General features: G+C 38.8%; 1 protein-coding gene across 11 annotated transcripts in view; it reads left to right on the plus strand.

Moving 5' to 3' along the window:
- The first annotated feature begins 1,266 nt into the window (after window positions 1-1,266).
- Window positions 1,267-19,376, plus strand: part of SPAG17 (sperm associated antigen 17) — a 98,218-nt gene continuing 80,108 nt past the window's right edge. For 10 of the 11 annotated variants that reach the window (XM_032677846.1, XM_032677849.1, XM_032677851.1 and 7 more), the window contains exons 1-3: window positions 1,267-1,396; window positions 9,840-9,980; window positions 10,792-10,851. In XM_032677846.1, the coding sequence (XP_032533737.1) occupies window positions 1,295-1,396; window positions 9,840-9,980; window positions 10,792-10,851 (303 nt within the window). In that variant the 5' untranslated portion in view covers window positions 1,267-1,294. Of the gene's footprint in view, window positions 1,397-1,590; window positions 1,726-9,839; window positions 9,981-10,791; window positions 10,852-19,376 lie in introns of those variants that run through there. The other variant, XM_032677853.1, reaches the window with a different exon arrangement.

Below are 19,376 nucleotides of genomic sequence, written 5' to 3' on the forward strand. Positions count from 1 at the left end.
TCCATGTTATCAACTGCATCACTGTCTGCAAACCTGGGGAAGATACCCTTCTGCAAACTAAGATGATGACTTGCCTGTTACATCCCCTATGAAATTGAATTCCTATTTCTTCACTAAACCCAGGTAATAAAAGGTGCTTTATACAGCACACACACTAGGACAGTATCATCCCAGAACAAAATCCTGACTAAAGCAGTAATGTGCTGCACAGCGGGGTTTTAAGCTCTGACGAAAATAAAATAAAGATTTGGAGGCTCTGAGCAATCCTGGTCGGTATAAGGGGGTGGGGGAAGGGCAGCATGTGGTTTGGGGTATTTTCACCAAATGTTAAATCACACAGAATATTTCACTCGTCTCCAGTGTGAGATCACGACATGACTCCTCTGTAATGAATTCTTTATCTTGGCAGCTCTCCTGCTTTCTCCCAACTGTGCCTCCCTCTCCCCTTCTGGTCCCAGTGCTGTAACATATGGTAGTATTTGGAGAGCCACTTGGGTCTGGGAGCAGGCCTGGCTGCCCACACCTGGCTGACCCCCCGCCTCACTGCTCAGGTCACGCTCCAGTGCCGTGGCTGGAGATCACTCCTTCGCCCTCCTCCCCAGGCACACTGAGAGCTGCAGTGGGTGCTGCTGCCGCCCTGGGGATGTGACATGTCACTTGGTGGCTGTGTGAATATACGCAGACCCAACACTTCCCACACAGCCTCAGTAATGCCTCTCCTCCAGGCAGCTCGTCTCAAAAATGATGAGGGAAAGCACCTGAAAGCCCTGCAAGAATCCCACAGAATCGGTCACGGTGGAAGGGACCACTGTGGGTCATCTGGTCCAACCTCCCTGCGTGATCAGGGTTGTCTTAGAGCACATGGTACAAGGTTGTGTGCAGACGGTTCTGGAATATCTCTAGTGAGGGAGATTCCGCAACCTCTCTGGGCAATCTGTTCCAGCGCACGGTCACCCACGCAGTAAAAAAGTTCTTATGTCCACGTGGAACTTCCTGTGGATCAGTTTCTGTTCATTGCCTGTTTTCTTATTACCTGGCACCACCGAGAAGAGCCTGGTTCCATTCTGCCGACACCCCCACCCCTTTACATATTTATATACACTGCTGAGGTCTGCTCTCAGCCCCCTCTTCTCGAGGCTGGACAGGCCCAGCTCCATCAGCCTTTCCCCGCAGAACCGATGCCCCCGCCTCGCACCGGGGCTCCCCCGCCGGGCAGGCGCCCCCCCGCGGGACCGGTCGCCCGGGCGACGCGTGGGGCCAGCGGGGCCTCCTCCTGCCGCCCGCCCGCGCCGCCATGGGCCCCAAGCGGCCCAAGTCCGCCCGCGACTCTCCGGGGCGCCGACCCTCCGCACTCCCGAGCTGGGAGGCCGAGCTGGTGTCCGCCCCCTTCGAGGAGGTGAAAGCAGCGGAGGGGCAGAGCCGGCGGCGCGGTGGGAAGGAGGGGGGGATCAGGCTGGAGGCGGCCCTTCGCCGCTGCCCTGCCCTGGTGGTCGCAGCGCGTCTGGCGGGGGCTCCCAGCGGTACCTGGGGTCGCCCCGTGGAGGGCCATGAATGGCCCCCATGTGCGGCCGAGCTGCGCCCCTGCCCCTCTGCCCCCCGCCACCGAGCGGCGGCAGAGCGGGTTTATTTGCATGTCCTCGGCACTTTCCTTTCTGGGCTATGGGTGCCAAGTTTCGGCTCGGAGTGAACTTTTTATAAACTGCTGAACAACGAGGTTTGATGGAGGTGCTGACACAGCATTAACTGTAGCGTTGAAAATGTGAGGCTGTAATTTTCCTGCCTGAGTGTGTGCAGCTAAAAGGCACTGTTTTTTTCTTTCTATTTTTCTTTCTTTTACAGAGTGTGAGGATCTAAAGGCATATTTAGTTTTCCAGGTTCTGTGTAAGCAATGTAATTCTCATAAATCTTGACTTGCAAGAGAGAATTTGGTTTCAAAATAGGGCGGTAGTTTAGCAAACAATAATATTTATCTCGCATGTGTTTATCTAGCACTGCTTCTACAAGTGAGACAAATTGCTTCCGTGGCTTTCTTGTTTTGTGGATTCCTGTTGTGCCCTATTAAAAACGTGAAGCAGTTTTTTGTTTCAGTTGCTGTGGGTTTGTGTTTTCGGGGTTTTTTTTTCTTTTAATATGCTAGCAGCTCTGGTTAAATATGAGGAACTCTGAATTCAGAGGGAGGCTTTTAAACAGGCTGATTGGTTTCCCAAAAATGCTACAGATGTCCAAAAATCTCTTCAGTATTTACTTGCTTTTGCTTTTACTTGGTAGTAACCATACTACCAAGTACAAGTTTAGCTAAACAAGATCACTTTTTGAAGTAAGTTACTCAGCTTAGGCTCTTGTTTCCCATTTTTCCTTAGAACATAGATTTTTCAGTAAAGTTCAAAGGCGCTTGAGCCCTTTCCTGCTTGTGAATCTTGTCCCGACCCTAGGAGAACCTCCCTGAAGCATAACAATGGGTTGGAGGTTCAATCTCCATCAGCTACTCAGTTCCTGACCTTTCTCCCAGGCTTAATAGCAAGGTGCCAATTAGTGATTTTTTTTTTTTTATGGTGGTGTTTATTGTGGTTGTGGATATTGTGCAGTGAATTCAATGAACAAAGTGCTTTGTATACTCTGCTGCCTCTACATGTAATTTACTACATTTCTTAAATGCAAACCATTATATTGAAGTATTTTTAAAGGTAGGAAATAAAATGCTCAAAATTTAGGAAATGTCAAAATTGTTATTATTCAGGACCACACATTGAGGCAGATGCAAAAAAAATGTTGAACGTTCACTGAGTGGGGCAAGAATTTTGTAGGAAAAAGTATGTGATCACCTAATTAAAGATTATCGTAATGCCTATACCCATGGGGGCTGAATAAAGATTCCTTTTTTCCATAGTTCTGGTATTGCCCAACTACTTTCTGTTCCAGTTCAGGTAATTTCACTTTCTCTGTGTTGCTTTTCACAAGGCAAAGCCTTGGGAACATGGGAAAAACTGTCTCTTTTCTGCAGCCAGCTTAAACTCAGGCTTCTGAGGTGCTGGGCAGCCACTGAAATTTTCTTACTGCAGGAATAATCTTGTTCAGCTCTTATAGTCACAGGCAAGGCCATATTCGATATAAAAGTGTCAAATGCCACTGAATCTCTTCTGGGCATGTGTGAATCAAGATTCATCAAGCGTGGCAGAATGTGGGTGTATTTAATGTAAACAAATATGTTCTGTAAAAGCACATCTTTGACACAAGTACGGCTCTGCTGCCAAATTTAATTTCTTCCTCTTGAACACGGGGGGCATTGAATGTCTTAACTACTTAATCACATAGGGGTTTTTTATTAGCGGATAAACATGATTTTTAAAAGTCAAATCTCATTCTGCAAATAGCCTAAGCACACTATCCCTCCCTCTGCCCACCCTACCCCACTAATCGTATAGCATACAAGGTTCAAACTTGAATATATAAAAACATTCTGTAAAAGAGTGCTGAGCAACTTGAATTGTAGATTTCACCAGACAAAGTGCACAAAACTTATTTCTTACTCATCCTCAATGTTGTTATGTGGTATACAATATGAATCTGAAACTATCTGGGAGATGACAGGAACTCCTAGCAAGTAAACAAATGTCTCTCCTCATAGTTCATATGTAAAAGTTTTTTAAATCTTTTACTCGTATCACTTTAGAAAATATTCTTTCCCTTTAGTGGAGTCAAAGGGAATTTACTAGAACTGGTTTTAAATTGTACCAGATAGACTGAGTGATGAAATTTCACATTTTAATGTGTGTTTATGACTTACACTATTTTATTAGTTCCATCTATGAAAAAGAGTCATTTTACCAGTGCTGTTAAGACTTTTATGGACGAGTATGCTAAGTAAAAATATGATTTAAATGGTATTTACTAACCAAATAATTACTTCTACTAAATGCACTGTGAAAACTGGCAAACACACAACATAAAAACATGTACAGAGGAAATATGGATTTTCCAGAGCCTCACACTATAGTTTATATACATCTTTCTAATGTGCTATGCAGAAGAACATGGAGCTGCAAATTTTATTTGCCTTGAGATATTTATCATCTATTTTAATTGGGTTCACTTCACTACAGAATTAAATTACAAAATATAAATTAAGATTCTTGGATAGTTTTAAACTTTACATGTGTTAAGTAGCTGAAGAACGATATTTGCTAAGTGAAAAGTGAATTCTGGGCAAATAAGCCCCTAATTGAAATTACGGTCATCTATTATTTGTTCTTATTAATAATATAGCAACTGGAAGCCATATTCTATGCTGACTTTCCACCTGTGTGATTTCTCTCTTTTATTGGCATTCCAGGGCCTGAAAATTGAACTGAACTTAAATTGTGTAAAACCATTAAAAATGTTCTGAATGGGATGGCACCACTTTTAATTGCTATTTATACTGCTTCCTCTTCAGAGAAAAATTAACATTCCGTTGAGCTTTGATATTCTCTAACCTGCCCAGGTTATACAGCAAAAGCTCAGGCCCTTAAAAACAGAAGCCATTAGTAAAATGGGTGTGTAACTTAGCAGACAGTGAGGGTGGACTTGCAGATTTCTTAGCAGTGATGTCTTACACAGTCACTGTGTTAGGACTACAAAACTGCCCATAAGCAACCTTTGCCAGAAATGCCAGCAGTATTTACTGATTTACAAGCTCCCTCATTGTTGAAAGTAAAGAGTGCTAGAGTTGTTATTGCTCTAATTGTTCATAAATCACTAATAAATCTCATTGTTTCTGAAGTATTATGTTAAATTCAGGAGATTAAAGAACTTGCTGTTTGGTTCTCAAATGTTTGGAGTTTGAGTTTTCAGATGTTTCTTTTCAGCCATTACAGGCAAATTTGAAATTCTGCTGTAGTGAGATGAACCTAGTAGTTGTTGGTCTAAGGAAAAAAACAAACAACTAAACAAAACAAACACTCCTCCTCCTCCCCCTAAAAAAACAAAACAAAAAAGCCCAGCAAACCCCACAACATTAGGTACCACAAGAATAAGTGGCAGTGCAAAATGACAGATACTCAGATTGCCTGGAAATGGGGGAGGTGGCTGCTTGATGCTTTTCCCGGCCAAAGAGCTCTAGAAACTGGTACTGCAAAAATAAACAATATGCCTGACTTGTTCAAATGTCTTCACTAGAACAGCTGCCCTTTTGTGCCTAGGCAATGAAGCAGAAAAAACAAGATATGTTTAAAAAGGAAAAAAAAAAAAAGGTGTGCTACATCTGCTTTTTTCTTCAATGTGAATTGAAGTTAGAGATTTTCGTAACATACCTATGCTATTCAAATACTGCTGTGATGAATAAGATATGTAGGCTATGCGTACTTTTAAGAGTTCAAAAAAATCACATTACAGAGGAACACAGTAGAGGCTTGAGAACAAAATCAGGAGAAGATAAGATACCTTCTGTGTTTTGTGAAAACAAGGATTTTGCAAAACTGCTAGATACTTACATGGAGCTTTCAGAGTTAGGTGGATCTTCTTAGGCTTGGAGCCTCTTTGACTGAGGGACATAGAAGTTTTCCACATAGATGGTTATTTCTAACACCGAGAGAGACGTTGATGCATTTCAAGAGTTTTAAAACCAGGAGGACAATGTCATTTGTGACAGTGATTGTCACTGGATGTTTTCCATTGAAAGCCTCCCCTTAATTGGAGCTTGTTTCAGATTGTTTGAGGAGTATTCGGTTACCAATGCTACATTTCCAGCTTCAATTTTTTTTTATTCGAATTTGAATCAATGTTGTTGATTCTGTGGAATATCTGCTCCCTGCATTTTGGTCTTCTTTGTTCACACTTTGTAGTGCTTGTTATATTCTCAATGGCAGGCTCTCTAGACTGTTTCTATGCTTTTCCAGCAATTATTTTTTATGGTTTTCTCTATCCAGTTCTTTAGGCTAGGAACCTCATTTGAGGTGGCCTTAGGGTCACTAATCTATCCTCTTTCAGATCCTTTCTCATGTCTCACTTCTACAATAACATTTGAAAGAATTAAACTAAGGAGAGGAGGAGTTGTATATTGAGGGAGAAAATATTTTTAAAGTAACCATATACATTTTACTACTTTTCCTTCTCATTTTTATGTTTTGATTTTAGGTGGTGAGCTGTAGAAGCAGGGTCTGTTTCTTCTCTATCCTTTCAATGCCTTGAACATTATGGGTACTGTTACAGGATTGATCATATAAAGGCAGTATTGCAAAAATATTAATTTTTCAGGTCAGAAAAGAGTATAATCAATTAAACACCTTAAACTATATACTAACACTGCACATTCACTATTCTTACTGACTTCAGTTGCTGTTCTCAGTGCGCAGCTTTTCTAAAAAACGACCTTTAAGGGCTTCAGTATTGGTCAGTCTAGAAATAGATGGCATGCTAATAATGACTCTGGGAAGTCTGGATCATTATTCCCTGTTAAGTGTGTGTAGCTATTTCTGATATTTATCTAAATCCAATTCCCAGGTATTGCACTTTTTTTAGAAGAGCAATTTTTTTTCTTCATTTTACACTAGGGAGATATAGGCTGTCTCTAATAATGTTTAAATTTTTGTGCAAAAGACCTTGTATCCAGCTGCATATACTTCTGTAGAATTAAGTTAATTGGGGGTTATAATTTTCACTACCAGATCAGATATCTTGTAGAGGCTCATTCCATGTATTTTATTTTTAATATATTAGCCAGTATTTTGCATATGCTATAAATATTCTCATAGCTGTTCTGTGAAGAAGCTTTATCAGCTTGTTTCTTTGAAGCAGAGCATTTACGGGGGGGGGGGGGGGAATGAGGCACAGTGAAGGATAATTTCTGTTTGGATAAAAAAAGTTTTGGATTGGATAATTTTGTTTAGGTAATTCCTAATTTTTTTCTAGAATTCAAAATTCATTTTGAACAAACAGGACTTACCCTGATGTTTTGCTTCGGTGCTTTGTCACAGATTGCTGTGAAGGTGGGCACCACAGTGGAAATCAGGAAAATTTTCTTTCCTCTTGCTTTATAGTGCCTTTGTGAAGAAGAGTCTCATCGCTCAACCATAATTATGAGAGTGCCTGGGAATTACTATAGGGGCTAGAGAATAAGGGTCTGGAGGGGGGGACGGATCTGAGGATGAAAAGAGCTGGAAGTGGTATCAGATAATGAAGCTGGAGACGAGCTGGACAGGGAGACACAGGGCGAGAGCTAGAGGAGTAGGTCACAAGTGTGGTAAGCTTTAAGAGAAGTGGTGGAACTCAGATAAGGAGCAAGAGAGTGGAAATGGAAGGAGAAATTAGGGAAAACTGTGGCCAAGGGGTGGAAAAATCAAGAGACAGGACTATAGGGAAGACAGGTTTCAGAGACTTTGTTGCAGTGTAATATTAATCAGTGCTAAGCAGGTTTAAATTGTAGGCACCAAGATCCCAGCACATTTTAAGGAGGAACTGAAGAAGGCCTAAGACAGAGGTTTAAGGACTTTCTGATAGAAATTTCTTTGCATATCTGAAGAACAGCAGGAAGTTGTGGGAGTGAACTCTGTATTCCTGCTGGACCATGCTCACCCTAGCATCCTAAGTAGAACCTGACATTCCTGACTCCTGCTGCTCTTGTGGTGTCACCATCTGTCTGTGAGACTGGCTAGACTTTGTTCCCCTCTCTGAGCAGTTCTTAGTGAAGTGGACAGTGTAGTGATATTAGTTCCTCCATTAGCTCATGTCACAGGTGAGTGGTTGTTCTAGAGACTCCTTCTCTGCTGGTGAGCCCTGGGAGCACCAGGATACTGCCACATGAGGACATTTCAATCTCAGTTCTGAGAGATTGAAATGTATAATGTGTAATTTTCTAAATTATACATTTGCACACAAACATGGGCATCTAAATCCTCTCTGTTCAAAGAAAGGTAAAGTTATTCTGTCCAACTCTTGGCAACTATACAGTGATAACTTTGATGATACTATTGGACTATCCATAGCTCTTTTGTGGTGCTGTGCACTGGTAGCTATCTTTCAGCTTTAGGCAGGAGGAGTTACAGTCCCGTCACGGGCCGTTGCTGCTTCCACTTCTCCATTGAGCAGTGCCTGTTGCCCCAGGTCAGCTGGGCACTCTCCTCTCATAAATTCCATGGTGTTTGCATGCTCCTAGAGCATCAGTGATGTTCTTGCACTCTCCAGCACTTTGTAATTCTAAAAACTTGAGGTTCATTTCGTGCTACAATAAAACGTCAAGAAGTTCATGATGTATGGAGCTGTAGGGACCCTTTTAGATGAGTTAACTGATTGTAGCGACTTGCAGTTTCACTTGGTGACCAGGTGATCTTTCCATCTTTTTTTGTTTTTCTGAATATTCTGTGGTTAAAAAAATGAGACGTACATATAATCACATTGTACCATAGTCATGTGATGTTTCTTTGCTACTGTAAGAGTTTGACAAACTGTTCCCACCATGCAAGTATATACTAGTTTGAAACTTATGTCAGCTGTGGCTTGCTTCCACCCCAAGCCATCAGTTACTCAGATTGCAAATATTTAGGTAGGCTTTTTTTCAGCTGAGAAAAGGATCAATGAAGAAGGGTATGCTAAAACTGGAAAAAGAAATTTCTTTTACCATTTATACCTTTTTTTCTTAGACCGATTCTTTTCCTCACTTCACAATAAACTCAGATTTTGTTCCTCTTCTCCACAACTTCATACATAATATAAACATACAAAAATATTTTCATCAATATCCTAAAGTTACCACCCTCTCTTAAATTTGTCCTTAAAATCTTTCTTTGCTATGATGCACAGTGGACTGGTATGTGACTCTGCTTAACCTGGTCCTGGGGGCTTCCTTGCTCTGACTGAAGCCCTCTCCATGTTTATACCTTTATGCAACTGTATTGATAACCTTGTAGTTTACATATGCAGATGTGCATTGAAAAAAAATAAATTTCATGATTCCTGAAGAGTGTACAGCACAACCATTAGAAGTGCTTATGGTTCAGCCACCACTGATGCCAATAAAGAATACTCTGGAGCAAGATGTGTTACTCACTTTGTGGAAGGGATTCCAGTAGGTTAGAGCAGAAATGTGAAAGAAGACTAACCAGTAAAAGTTGCTTAAATTACATGATTTTTAAGCTTTTGTGTATATATATTGCTAAATAACACGTTCCAATCTTCTCTTGTTCCGCATTTCTTTAATGCTGAAAACATATTTCTTCCCATTAAATATGTGTATGTTACTGCAAATATTTGGAAACTGCTAGTGGTTTTCATTTGTCAGTATTGTTGTGAAATACAGCTTGCCATTGAAAAGTAATTTTTCTTGGTTCAGTATGCTTAGTGGAACCATGTAGCAACAGTTCTATGCATAAATATACCCTCATAAAATATCATACAAATAATGCTGCGATTTTCAGAAAGTGGTATCTGGGCATTATCTAATTCCCAGGATGAAGGAGCTTAAATTTGTTTATTTTTGTCTACAGCAAATAATCACAATACTACATATATTCAAAATTCACTTCTTGTTTGCTAAGCTGTCAAATCTGCAAGTGCCATTTAAAAGCTAGTGCATCTTTGTGTGATGCTAAAGCAGCTTTTTCCTGGGGGGAGGTTTGTAGGGGCTGTTTGTAGGCATTTGTGTTTTCCGTAGCATAATGCTGCCACCTGATGGCAGAAAGAATTGGGACAAAGTAGTATGTGCTTTTTCAGGTTGTATACAATTTATTTCAGTGTGATTAATACAGTGATGTTTAGTGTGTCTTAAAGGGACATAAAGCCATCTCTACAGAATTACTCTTTGAAACTGCAGAGAAGTACTTTTGTCTGCTTGAATTTTAATACCTTAAAATTTTTATTTTGGAACATAGGATGACTGGAAGCCTAGCATCGCTTTCGTTGTTGGGGCCAAGATGGAGGATGAAATCCACATTCAGGCCCTGTCTATGGCTGTGCGGGTGCCACAGCGAAAACTCTTCAGCGTAATAACCCATGAAGACATTTTCAGACAGGTACACCAAGAAAGTAACTTTTAATAACAAACCGAACTGTAGATCTCACTTCTACGTAGTGCCTTCTTTGGCCTGTGGTAACGATAAATTACTCTGTGGAAGTTTCAAAAATTACACTAATTCACAGAATCTCTAAGGTTGTAAAAGACCTCCAAGGTTATTGAGTCCAGCCTTTGACCAAACACCACCTCGACAGCTGGGCAATGGCACTGAGTGCCACGTCCAGTCATTTTTTGAACGCTTCCAGGGATGGTGACCCCACTGTCTCCCTGGGCAGCCCATTCCAATGCTTGACACCCCTTTCAGTGAAGAAATTCTTCCTGATGTCCAACCCAAACCTCCCGTAGCACAACTTGAGGCCATTTCCTCTTGTTCTGTCACTGGTTACCTGGGAGAAGAGTCAAACCTCCACCTTGCTAAAACCTCCTTTCAGATAGTTACAGAGAGCAATGACGTCTCCACTGAGAAAAGGATTTCTCCAGCTCCCTCAAATGCTCCTCATATGACTTAACTCTCTACACCTTTCACCAGATTCATTGCCCTAATTCATAAGAGTTAAAAATGGGAAAAGGAAAGCTTACTGTATAAGCTGTTCTGCTCCCTGTAATGAAGGGATGTGATGAAGTTTTGTTACAGACTTTTCTTCAAGGTGCCGATCACAAAAACTCCCTCCCTAAGGTGCAGGGGTATCATAAGATGATTCCTCACTGTTTTGGAGTTTAAATGTAGTGTTTGCAAAAGGGAATAATGAGAAAAATAATCTATGTAAACATAAAATCTTCTCACAGTACAATGCTTTATTTACTTGCAGATCACAGAATGTGGGAGTCAAAAGGGAAAAAAGGTTAAGGATGGACCTATGTACTATGAGGTAGGTTAAAACGTATTGCAGAGTCAGTGCTCTTTTACACTGAAGTAAATACAGCTGTGTGGTTGTGTTATGCATTCCTGAGTAAATGCAAAGCTATTGGATTCAGTTGGTAAAAATATTCAGCCATCTACATACTTTAACTGGGTTTTTTTGTGATACCAACAGTGTTCTTTTCAGGGATAAGAGTTTTATTGTTTAAGGATATACATGGTCATATTTTGATGGTGATGTCTCAAATTACAGAAAACCAGTCAGTCTCTGGTCTCTCAGAGCTCCCAGTAATTTAGAGACTTTTACCTTCGTTTATGGGAATGCAGTCCCCTCAATGAAACACAATTCTGTGTGCTACTATCCATTATTATCTGTTTGATGTTACATTCTAATCTGGCCTGTCTAATGGGATATGTCAGTGGGGTTTGGAATCATGCCTAGTACAAAGAGGACTTCCTCCTACCTTGTTAATGTTTTACTTACAGCTTGTGAGAGGCTATAAAATCCTATGATTAATTGGAAGATTGTTTAAAATTTTCTCAGGTAGAGTTTTATGGTCCTGCAGACCTGGAGCATAAAGAATTTTGGATCCCTCTAAAAAGATCTTGTTTGCATTTTATTTCTGCAATGACCAATAAACTTTTTATGTGTCTCAGGTTTTGGTGGACTTTATAACAGGTCTTTTTAGTTGAGGTCTGTTTTTCAGTAATGCCAGGCTACTGTCTGAACAAGTCCCTTTGGAATTATTTACCACTGACATGACTGTGAATTTTATGCAATTAACCCTCTTCATTTAGGACTAGCCTCCCAGGCAAATTCACCCTTATATTACCTGGTATGTAAAACCTCTTCAGTCCTACTGACAGAAGGATTTTGAAGTCTAGCTCTAAGCAGAAGCTTTGTATGATACCTGTATTTAATTACTAAGAGCAATTTTCCTTGTGAAGTGGATACTTATTAAATTCCAGCTGTCGGTGCTGTGTCTCATTAGCTACTTACTTTACTCCTCAAAGACATTTTTTCCCTCCCCTCCTTTAACAGAGAATATAAAATGCCTGTTCTGACCTTTTGCTTGGACTCAGTTTCCGTTCAGGCTGTAGCGAATTAAAAGATTGATCATGTTGCCACACCATTAAGATCCTGCCTCACAGGGCAGAATTTGCTCCTGAACATTCACGTAGATTCTATGTGCAATTTGTGCATTCAAAGCTTTCACTGCAGCAAAGATAAAAAAATACCAGAACACAGGGTTGTGAAATGTTCTGAGAGGAGCGTTTCTATCATCACCACTTACAGTTCTCTCTGTGGCAGGATTCAAGAAACTGTCATTACCACAAGCGCACGTTCCTTTCTTAGAGAGCCTGTAAATGAGATCCCTGATGTTCAGTGGTCTTTGAACATATGACATGTACATGTGTGTGAATTTGGAACTAATAATGTGCATAGTAATGTGGTTATTAAAGGTATTAATAGTAACATTGTTACACGTGTCATTGGTCTTGCACTTTGCATCTACTGAAATGCAGGGGTTTTTAATAAATCTCAGTGCAGCAGTCTGCAGTGCCTACAAGTCAGGAAACTTTAACAAACTGCTCATGATATATTGCAAGCTAATTATATATCATATTAAAATAATTCCTATTGTTTGTTCTAAGTTATTTCCCTTCAGGGTTTCTATCATCTTACTGTATTGTATTTCATATCACTCTTAATGTACAAAATGAAGAGGATCATAGCAGGGTTTATGAATATGTAGCTAAAAAATTTCCAAATCCAGGAGAATTAAGTGTCTAACACTTTTTCTGACCATTACGTGACTTGCTGGGGGTAGGAGTCCTGATTGGTAATTTCAGCATTTAATTGAATGATGATGGGCTGATTCTGTCATAAAGATGCTGTGGAAATAATTTTTTTCCTTACACATGGGAGGGAGACTGTTAATGCTTTCTGTAAAATATCAACAGATTTCATAATTTGTCATGTACAGTTTTTCCAACAGACAAGACCTGAAACTAAAAATATATGCATTTTATAAGCAAGGTATGTATCTTTTATTGTTATTTACCTGTTTGTTTTGTCAGTTTTCTATTAAGATTAATAATATCATGTTTTGTCAGTTTTCTGTTAATGTCACGTGTCATGAAGGTACTTTACCACTACTAAATAAGATGGTGTTTTAGTTTCCAAAGTTTGAATTTTGAAAGTCTATTCAAGGCTTAATTTTCCACACTAGATTGTTCATGATGCTGATGGTTTTTTATTTTTTTTTCCCCCTTAAAAATTCTGGTGAGATTGAGGTCAGGGGCTGTGGATTGGAAGGATTTTTTTTTTTCTTTTTCTTGTAAGAGTTATTTCCCAGTTTTGTTGGATTCACTGGGACGGGGTAAGAAAGTTGCCTTTACGTTACCCAGGAAATTCTGAGAAGGAATCGTGTCCCATACTAGTAAGGGAACAAGCTGAAGCTGGGAAGTAGTACCAAGGTGATTATGAAAGAAGATGGATCCTCATGTAGCTGCTTCATCTGAGAAGACTGGAAGTAGATGGCGTTGCTGGAAGTGGACAGTGGAGTAAGGGTCATGGTCATGAGAGAGAGAGGGATGGAAGGGAAAGAGATGTAGAAGAGTTTTGTGGTTCTGTCATATAAGCCAAGATGCTTCGGATAGAGGGTCATGGAAAGATGAAAAAGGAATAAGTGCCAGAGACGAGCACTTTTTATTTGGCTGTGGATCCCAGTGTTGCTTTCAAAACATGTCCTTGAAGCCAGGAAAACTAAAATCTTATAACCATCAGCATCCTTCCATGCTGTTCTGACTCATCTCTGGGACAAGTCAGCCCGTGTACCCAAAAAGACTTGACTGGAATTAAAAATGTTAATCTTTGTTCCACTCCCTGTCAAGAATTAATATATTAAGTCTGGTTTCTCATGAAAAGGCTCCTACCTATAGTTGTCAAACTGAAAAATATAATCAGATCAGGTGCCAAATCCAAATCATATCCCATTCTCATCCTAGAATTTTGTGAGACTGAAGCAGAATAAATCAGCCGTAAATAAGTATTTTCCAGCTCTTAATCTATGGTGTCTCCTGCATTTTGAGGATAGGAGGCAGCATGAGGAGTGTGTGCCACACTCCATTAATCCTTGCTAGACTTATGATTCCACGAGGACAAGTATAGGTGAATACATGTTAGAAAAACTCCTGGGCATAGGAAATTTGTGTGTGTGTGTGTGTGTATATATATATATATATATATATATATATGCATATACTACCTATTATTAATTTATGTAAATAAAAACAAGTCTAAGGAGTAAATTCACCTTGTCCTAGGCTCTGTATAGTATGCTGAGGAAGAGTGAAAGCATGCTTTAAATAGAAAAGATGGGTACAACCCAGGGGAAGTGAAGTCTGTGACAGCAGCAAATCCCCTAACTTGCAGGAGGTGAGAAGAGGAGGTGATTGAAAAAGCATTTGTATTAGAAAGGAAAAGGTAAATGGACTATCTAGGCTTTGGACCTCAAATGTAGTGGAAGTGTAGTTGAAAGTGTCCAGCAAATTATTTTATTTGTCTTAGTTTTTAAGCCTACTCCCTGTCCTTAGTGATGCCTTTTTTTCTCCTCTTTATCTTCCATTCCCCTGCAAGATCACAGAGCTGTGAAAAAGCTGATTCAATGCACTCTGTGTTTTTCTCAGTCTAGGCTAGGAAGGGCTTGATAAATGCCTGGTGTTGTAGGCTTACATTCTTACAGTTTACACTGTTCTGCCTTACAAGAATTATGTCATTTCTCTGAGAGGTAATTTTATGGTTAGGTGTAAAACTTCAGACTTGTTTTTCAAGTGTAAATTTAATCTGGTTTTTCAAGAGACCATAGTGAATACTACAAAATTAAATATATATATATATATATATATATATATATATGTATGTATATATATATATGTACAAAATAAGATCACTAAATTGTTTTGATTTTTCTTTTTGAGTGAGAAAGGCTACTGACAAAATTTCTGAACACTGTAACCCAAGAGTTGGATTTCTTACCAGTGTTGTTGTCACCAATTTCTTTTATGGTCTGTGAAATTAGTAGATAGATAGATTTGATTGGCAGAAGAGGCTACCATGACCCATAGCACAGGTCACAGTATTTTTTGTCAAAAATTATCTGTGTATTGAAATTTTTTAAATCAAGATTGGATGGTTTTTTCTAAATTGTTGAAAACAGTTGAGAATATGCTATGATTTAATTTGTTTATCAGGAAGATCTTTCTTGATAAAATATACTTTTAATATCACTGAAAATTTATTTTTTAATGGATGACTTCTAGCCATGTTTAATAAATTAAATAAAATCTTGCAATTAATCTTCCATTCTCTGTGTTGAAGCTTTGATATTGTGTTCAAATTTTCCCTTAATTTTTCTCTTTATTTAACAATGTGTAATAAATTTCTTTGGGTTTTTTTTTTTTCAATTCTTAAATACATGAATCTTCTCTAACAGACATTTACAAGTCACTATTTTTATTTAATTGTGGACACCCGATGGACTTCATGTTTTTGTTGAATACATGTCAAATACAATCAAATACAAGCATAACATAATGGATTGCTTCCTGTTTGATATATCACTGTATACAAATCTGAAGATTGCATAAGTTATCTTGGCTGCTGCCTTGCAGAGCTAGTTTTGGATCAATAGGCTCATCCTTGACTAATGAGTCCTTCACAAAGTTACTGGTTTACAGGTGCTCCAACCTGCAAATTTGGCCTCTTTTCTTTCTTCTGAGATTTAAGCCTTGTAATTTAACAAAACCTAATCATACTACGTTTTGCACTATACTAACCACATTAACCAGATTTCTTTGTATGAATGAGTTTTCTGCTACATTCTGTATATCTCCCATGGTTATTATATCTGTTGGAGATTTTATACGTGAAGAGGTTATAACATTTCCCAGATCACTGACAAACTTTTAAATATTCTCAGTATGTTGTATGCTTCTAACTCCGCAAGAAACTCACCTTCTGGATGATGACGCTTTGTAATTGCATTTTTAGATCTGTCAGTTAATAAGTTTTAATCTTTGTCACCATTTTCTACATCAATATTCAAAGAATACTTAGGAAATTCTGCTTTATACTCTATCATATTTCCTGTTTAAAATAGAATTGCAGTCTTTCCATAGAAAGCTATTCTCTTTGTGAAAAGGCCACTTTATTTTTTTCCCATGAAGAAAATAATTGAATTGATAATTATTTTACTCTCCTTTTATTTATTGTTTTTTGAATCCTCCATTAGGACATTAAGGAAGTATCTCCTCTGTTGTTCTGCAATGGTCAGCATTCCGTTGCCAGTACATATGTTATTCTAACTTCTCTTTTTAAGTGTTGGTGTGATGTTTGCTTTTACTTACTTTAAAACTGCCCTTGTTCTCCAGGATTTGGTTAAAGTCAGTATTCATAATCCAAAGAGCTCCCCAGCTACCTTTTTTAATACTTTGATTATGTTGTCCAGGTCTACTAGTCCAGCCAGGGTCAACTCACTACATGTGGCAAGGAATGTTTTCACCCAAGTACAAGCTCTTGTGAGTTGTCTGGCATCTGAAGAAGAGCAAACTCAGTAGTAACCAGGATATGTGTCACTAAAGAAAAAGGTTTGAAAAATAATGCTAGACAGGAGTGTTTCTAAGGAAGCCTTTTGGTTTCTTGTGGAAACATATAATTAAAAATGGCATATATTTGTGGAAGTGTATAGGTTTTGACACATCACCATCAGAATGATTAGGCTTTCTCAAAAGTACAGATAGTAATTTTAAAACCAAACCTTCTCAGTCTGTGTGTCAGTAGAATTCTATTTTGTAATACAAGTTAGAAAGATTTTGTTTTCATTCCATTAGAATGAAATTAATTTTAAAAGCTATAAAATGGAAAAACTCAGGACCCAAAACTTATCTGGTGCCATTGTTTTCATGAAAGGGTTTGACAGTAAAAACAAAGGACAGCCATGCTGAATGGTCAGAAGGATAGAAAGATTTAATTTTATTTTTCTTTCCCATACAAAGCAAAATAAATACTGCACTCTTAAATGCCATAATAAAATGGAGCAGTTCTCCAGTCAGCCTTTGTCAAGTGACGTTGTGTGGATGCAAGTTAAGAGAATTTTATTGCAGAAGGACTTGGCAGAATATGCAGAGGTTTAAAGCTCAAGAAACACTTGGGAATTGTTGTTAAATGAATATGCCTTTTAGGGAGGTACTGGCTTCATGGAAGGGTAAGGGACTTTCAATCCTGCTGTGGGCATTATCTACTTATCTGTTTTCAGCTCTTTTCTATCTCTTACCAAGCTTCTGCCAGTTTGGAGTACAGAATATAGTATGATCCCACTGCATGAGGTGGTACATTTACCTGAGATACTCAGTGTCTTGTCTTCTGAGGAGGGTTTAAGTACTCTGCCTCCTGGGTCCAAGTATTACTTAAAAGGATGTTAAGGAAAAAATTTGTTAGCTTAGGTTTAGCATGTCTTTACATCAGCCTTTGCCATTGTCAGAGCACCTGATGCACCTGCGTGATCAAGAGGCCTGTGTAGTCCTTTGAGTTATCAAATTATAGGCCTTCCATTTGGATTTATTTGTTCCATGAGACTGAGCTGTTGTTGCTCGAACCAATCAGTCCTATAGATTGTAGTTGTTTGCAATCATTTTCTAACGTATCTCCAGTTCAGTATTCCTTTCCAGGATCGATGTGCCATGTTAAGAAGTACAGGATTTCTAAATGCTAAAACTGGGGGGGGGGAAAGGCTTGAGCTCTGGCAGGAAAACAGTCTGTGTCTTCCAGTTTTCCATTTCCTAAAATCTGAGAGGTCAGGTTCTATTATTTACATGAGACAACTGACATGTTAATAATTTAATTTCAAAATAGTGACTCTAATTCTAGGATTCTAGAAACATGCATTATTATTTTACTACTGTTAGTTGTAATTATTTGGCTTGAGGACATTCATAAAACTCAAATTGTTGGTGATGTATTTTCTAGGAGAGAAAATTGATACCTTTTGCAATTCATCTACCTATTTAAAACTTGCTTTAGAATATTGGTGAGATCTTGGTTTTGCTTCCAATTTACAAGATTTCCTGCATACATGCAACTTGGTATAAGATTTTCTGCTTTTTCTGTGCAGGTTTTTTTGAAATGTCTCTGTAACTAGATGAAACATCATTTATGTCTGTAAGAATGTCATCCTTGAAGTGGTAGAGGAATCCTCTGAAGGAGCCGAAGGAAATGCTGTCCGCTGTTTTGTTGCCTTCAGAGTTTTCAGATGACTGTAATTGGTTCATTAAGGACAATAGAGAGTGTGAAATTTTATTCAAGTAGAGCAATTAATCCCAGAATCCTTTGTCACCAAATAAAAAATAAGCAAACAAGTAAACAAAAAAGAAATGAAAATAAAAGCTCAAAGCCCTCTTACAAAGCTAGACCAAGGTGTAAAGATCCTGCCTAGTTTGTGGTGCCAAGCCCACAAGGCCATTGGGACTTGCTGACCTGAGAGTTCTGAGGTTCCAAGAGGCTTAGAAAGCTCTGGCAAGATGTAGCTGGATGAGTCCTGCCAGCACAAGAGTTAATGAGGTAACTTTGCTTCATAAATCTTTTTGTTCCGCCTCTGATTGGGTTCTCTTCCTAGCCAGATGCAATGTTAGAGAAGCATGACTAAATCCTTTAGCTTTGTAGTGTTCATTGTGTGGATTCAGTTGGCTGAAATTACTGGAGACAATTTACTTCTCAGAAGCATAAAATATTCTACTCTATAATGGAAAGATTTGCTGGGCAGATTCATACCACTGAAATGTAAACATTTCAGTATTTGATCATAGCAATGTATCTTTTCATCTGAGCAGATCACATCTGTCTGATCACAGCAGACAGGCCTGTTTTCTCTTTTTAAAAATGTCTAGGTTCTGTAGGAGTTCTTCAGAAATCACTTAAATGCCGTTTCAACTATTACCACCCAGTCAGAGTGTTAAAAGAACCCAGATATCTGAAGGTTGCAGGAGAAAACCTTCCCTATGCATAAAACTCCTCCTTCCTGAAATAGCAATGCTAATGCCTGATCTTTCAAATCACTGGATATTTGTATTGTATCTTTACTTCCCTTAAAGTAGTTTGCTTTTGGTAGCAGTTAGTGGTCAGGAAGGTGACACCATGGTAGGTAGGTGTCATATCATAGATGTTGAAAGCTCCTGTAATAAAGACAAGGTGAAAAGTCATCTGAATTTTTATGTTATGTGTTTTCTCATTTTTACTTAAATTAGATTATTTCACCATTTATATCTTCCTTAAACCATTATTTAGGTACTAACACAGAAACATAAGCAGCACTAAGTAAAACTAAGAAACAGAACTCTGTACATATGTGAAGAAGTTCTCGTTCTGCACTGTTGAGCCTAAAACAGTTAAGGTACCCCCTCACGTTGCACATTTTCTGTAGAGAGAGGTTTAAAGAACAGACCTTCTTACAATGGATATTTCTAATAGGTTTCTGC

This window comes from Chiroxiphia lanceolata, chromosome 2 (genome assembly GCF_009829145.1).
Source record: "Chiroxiphia lanceolata isolate bChiLan1 chromosome 2, bChiLan1.pri, whole genome shotgun sequence".
Classification (NCBI taxonomy): domain Eukaryota; kingdom Metazoa; phylum Chordata; class Aves; order Passeriformes; family Pipridae; genus Chiroxiphia; species Chiroxiphia lanceolata.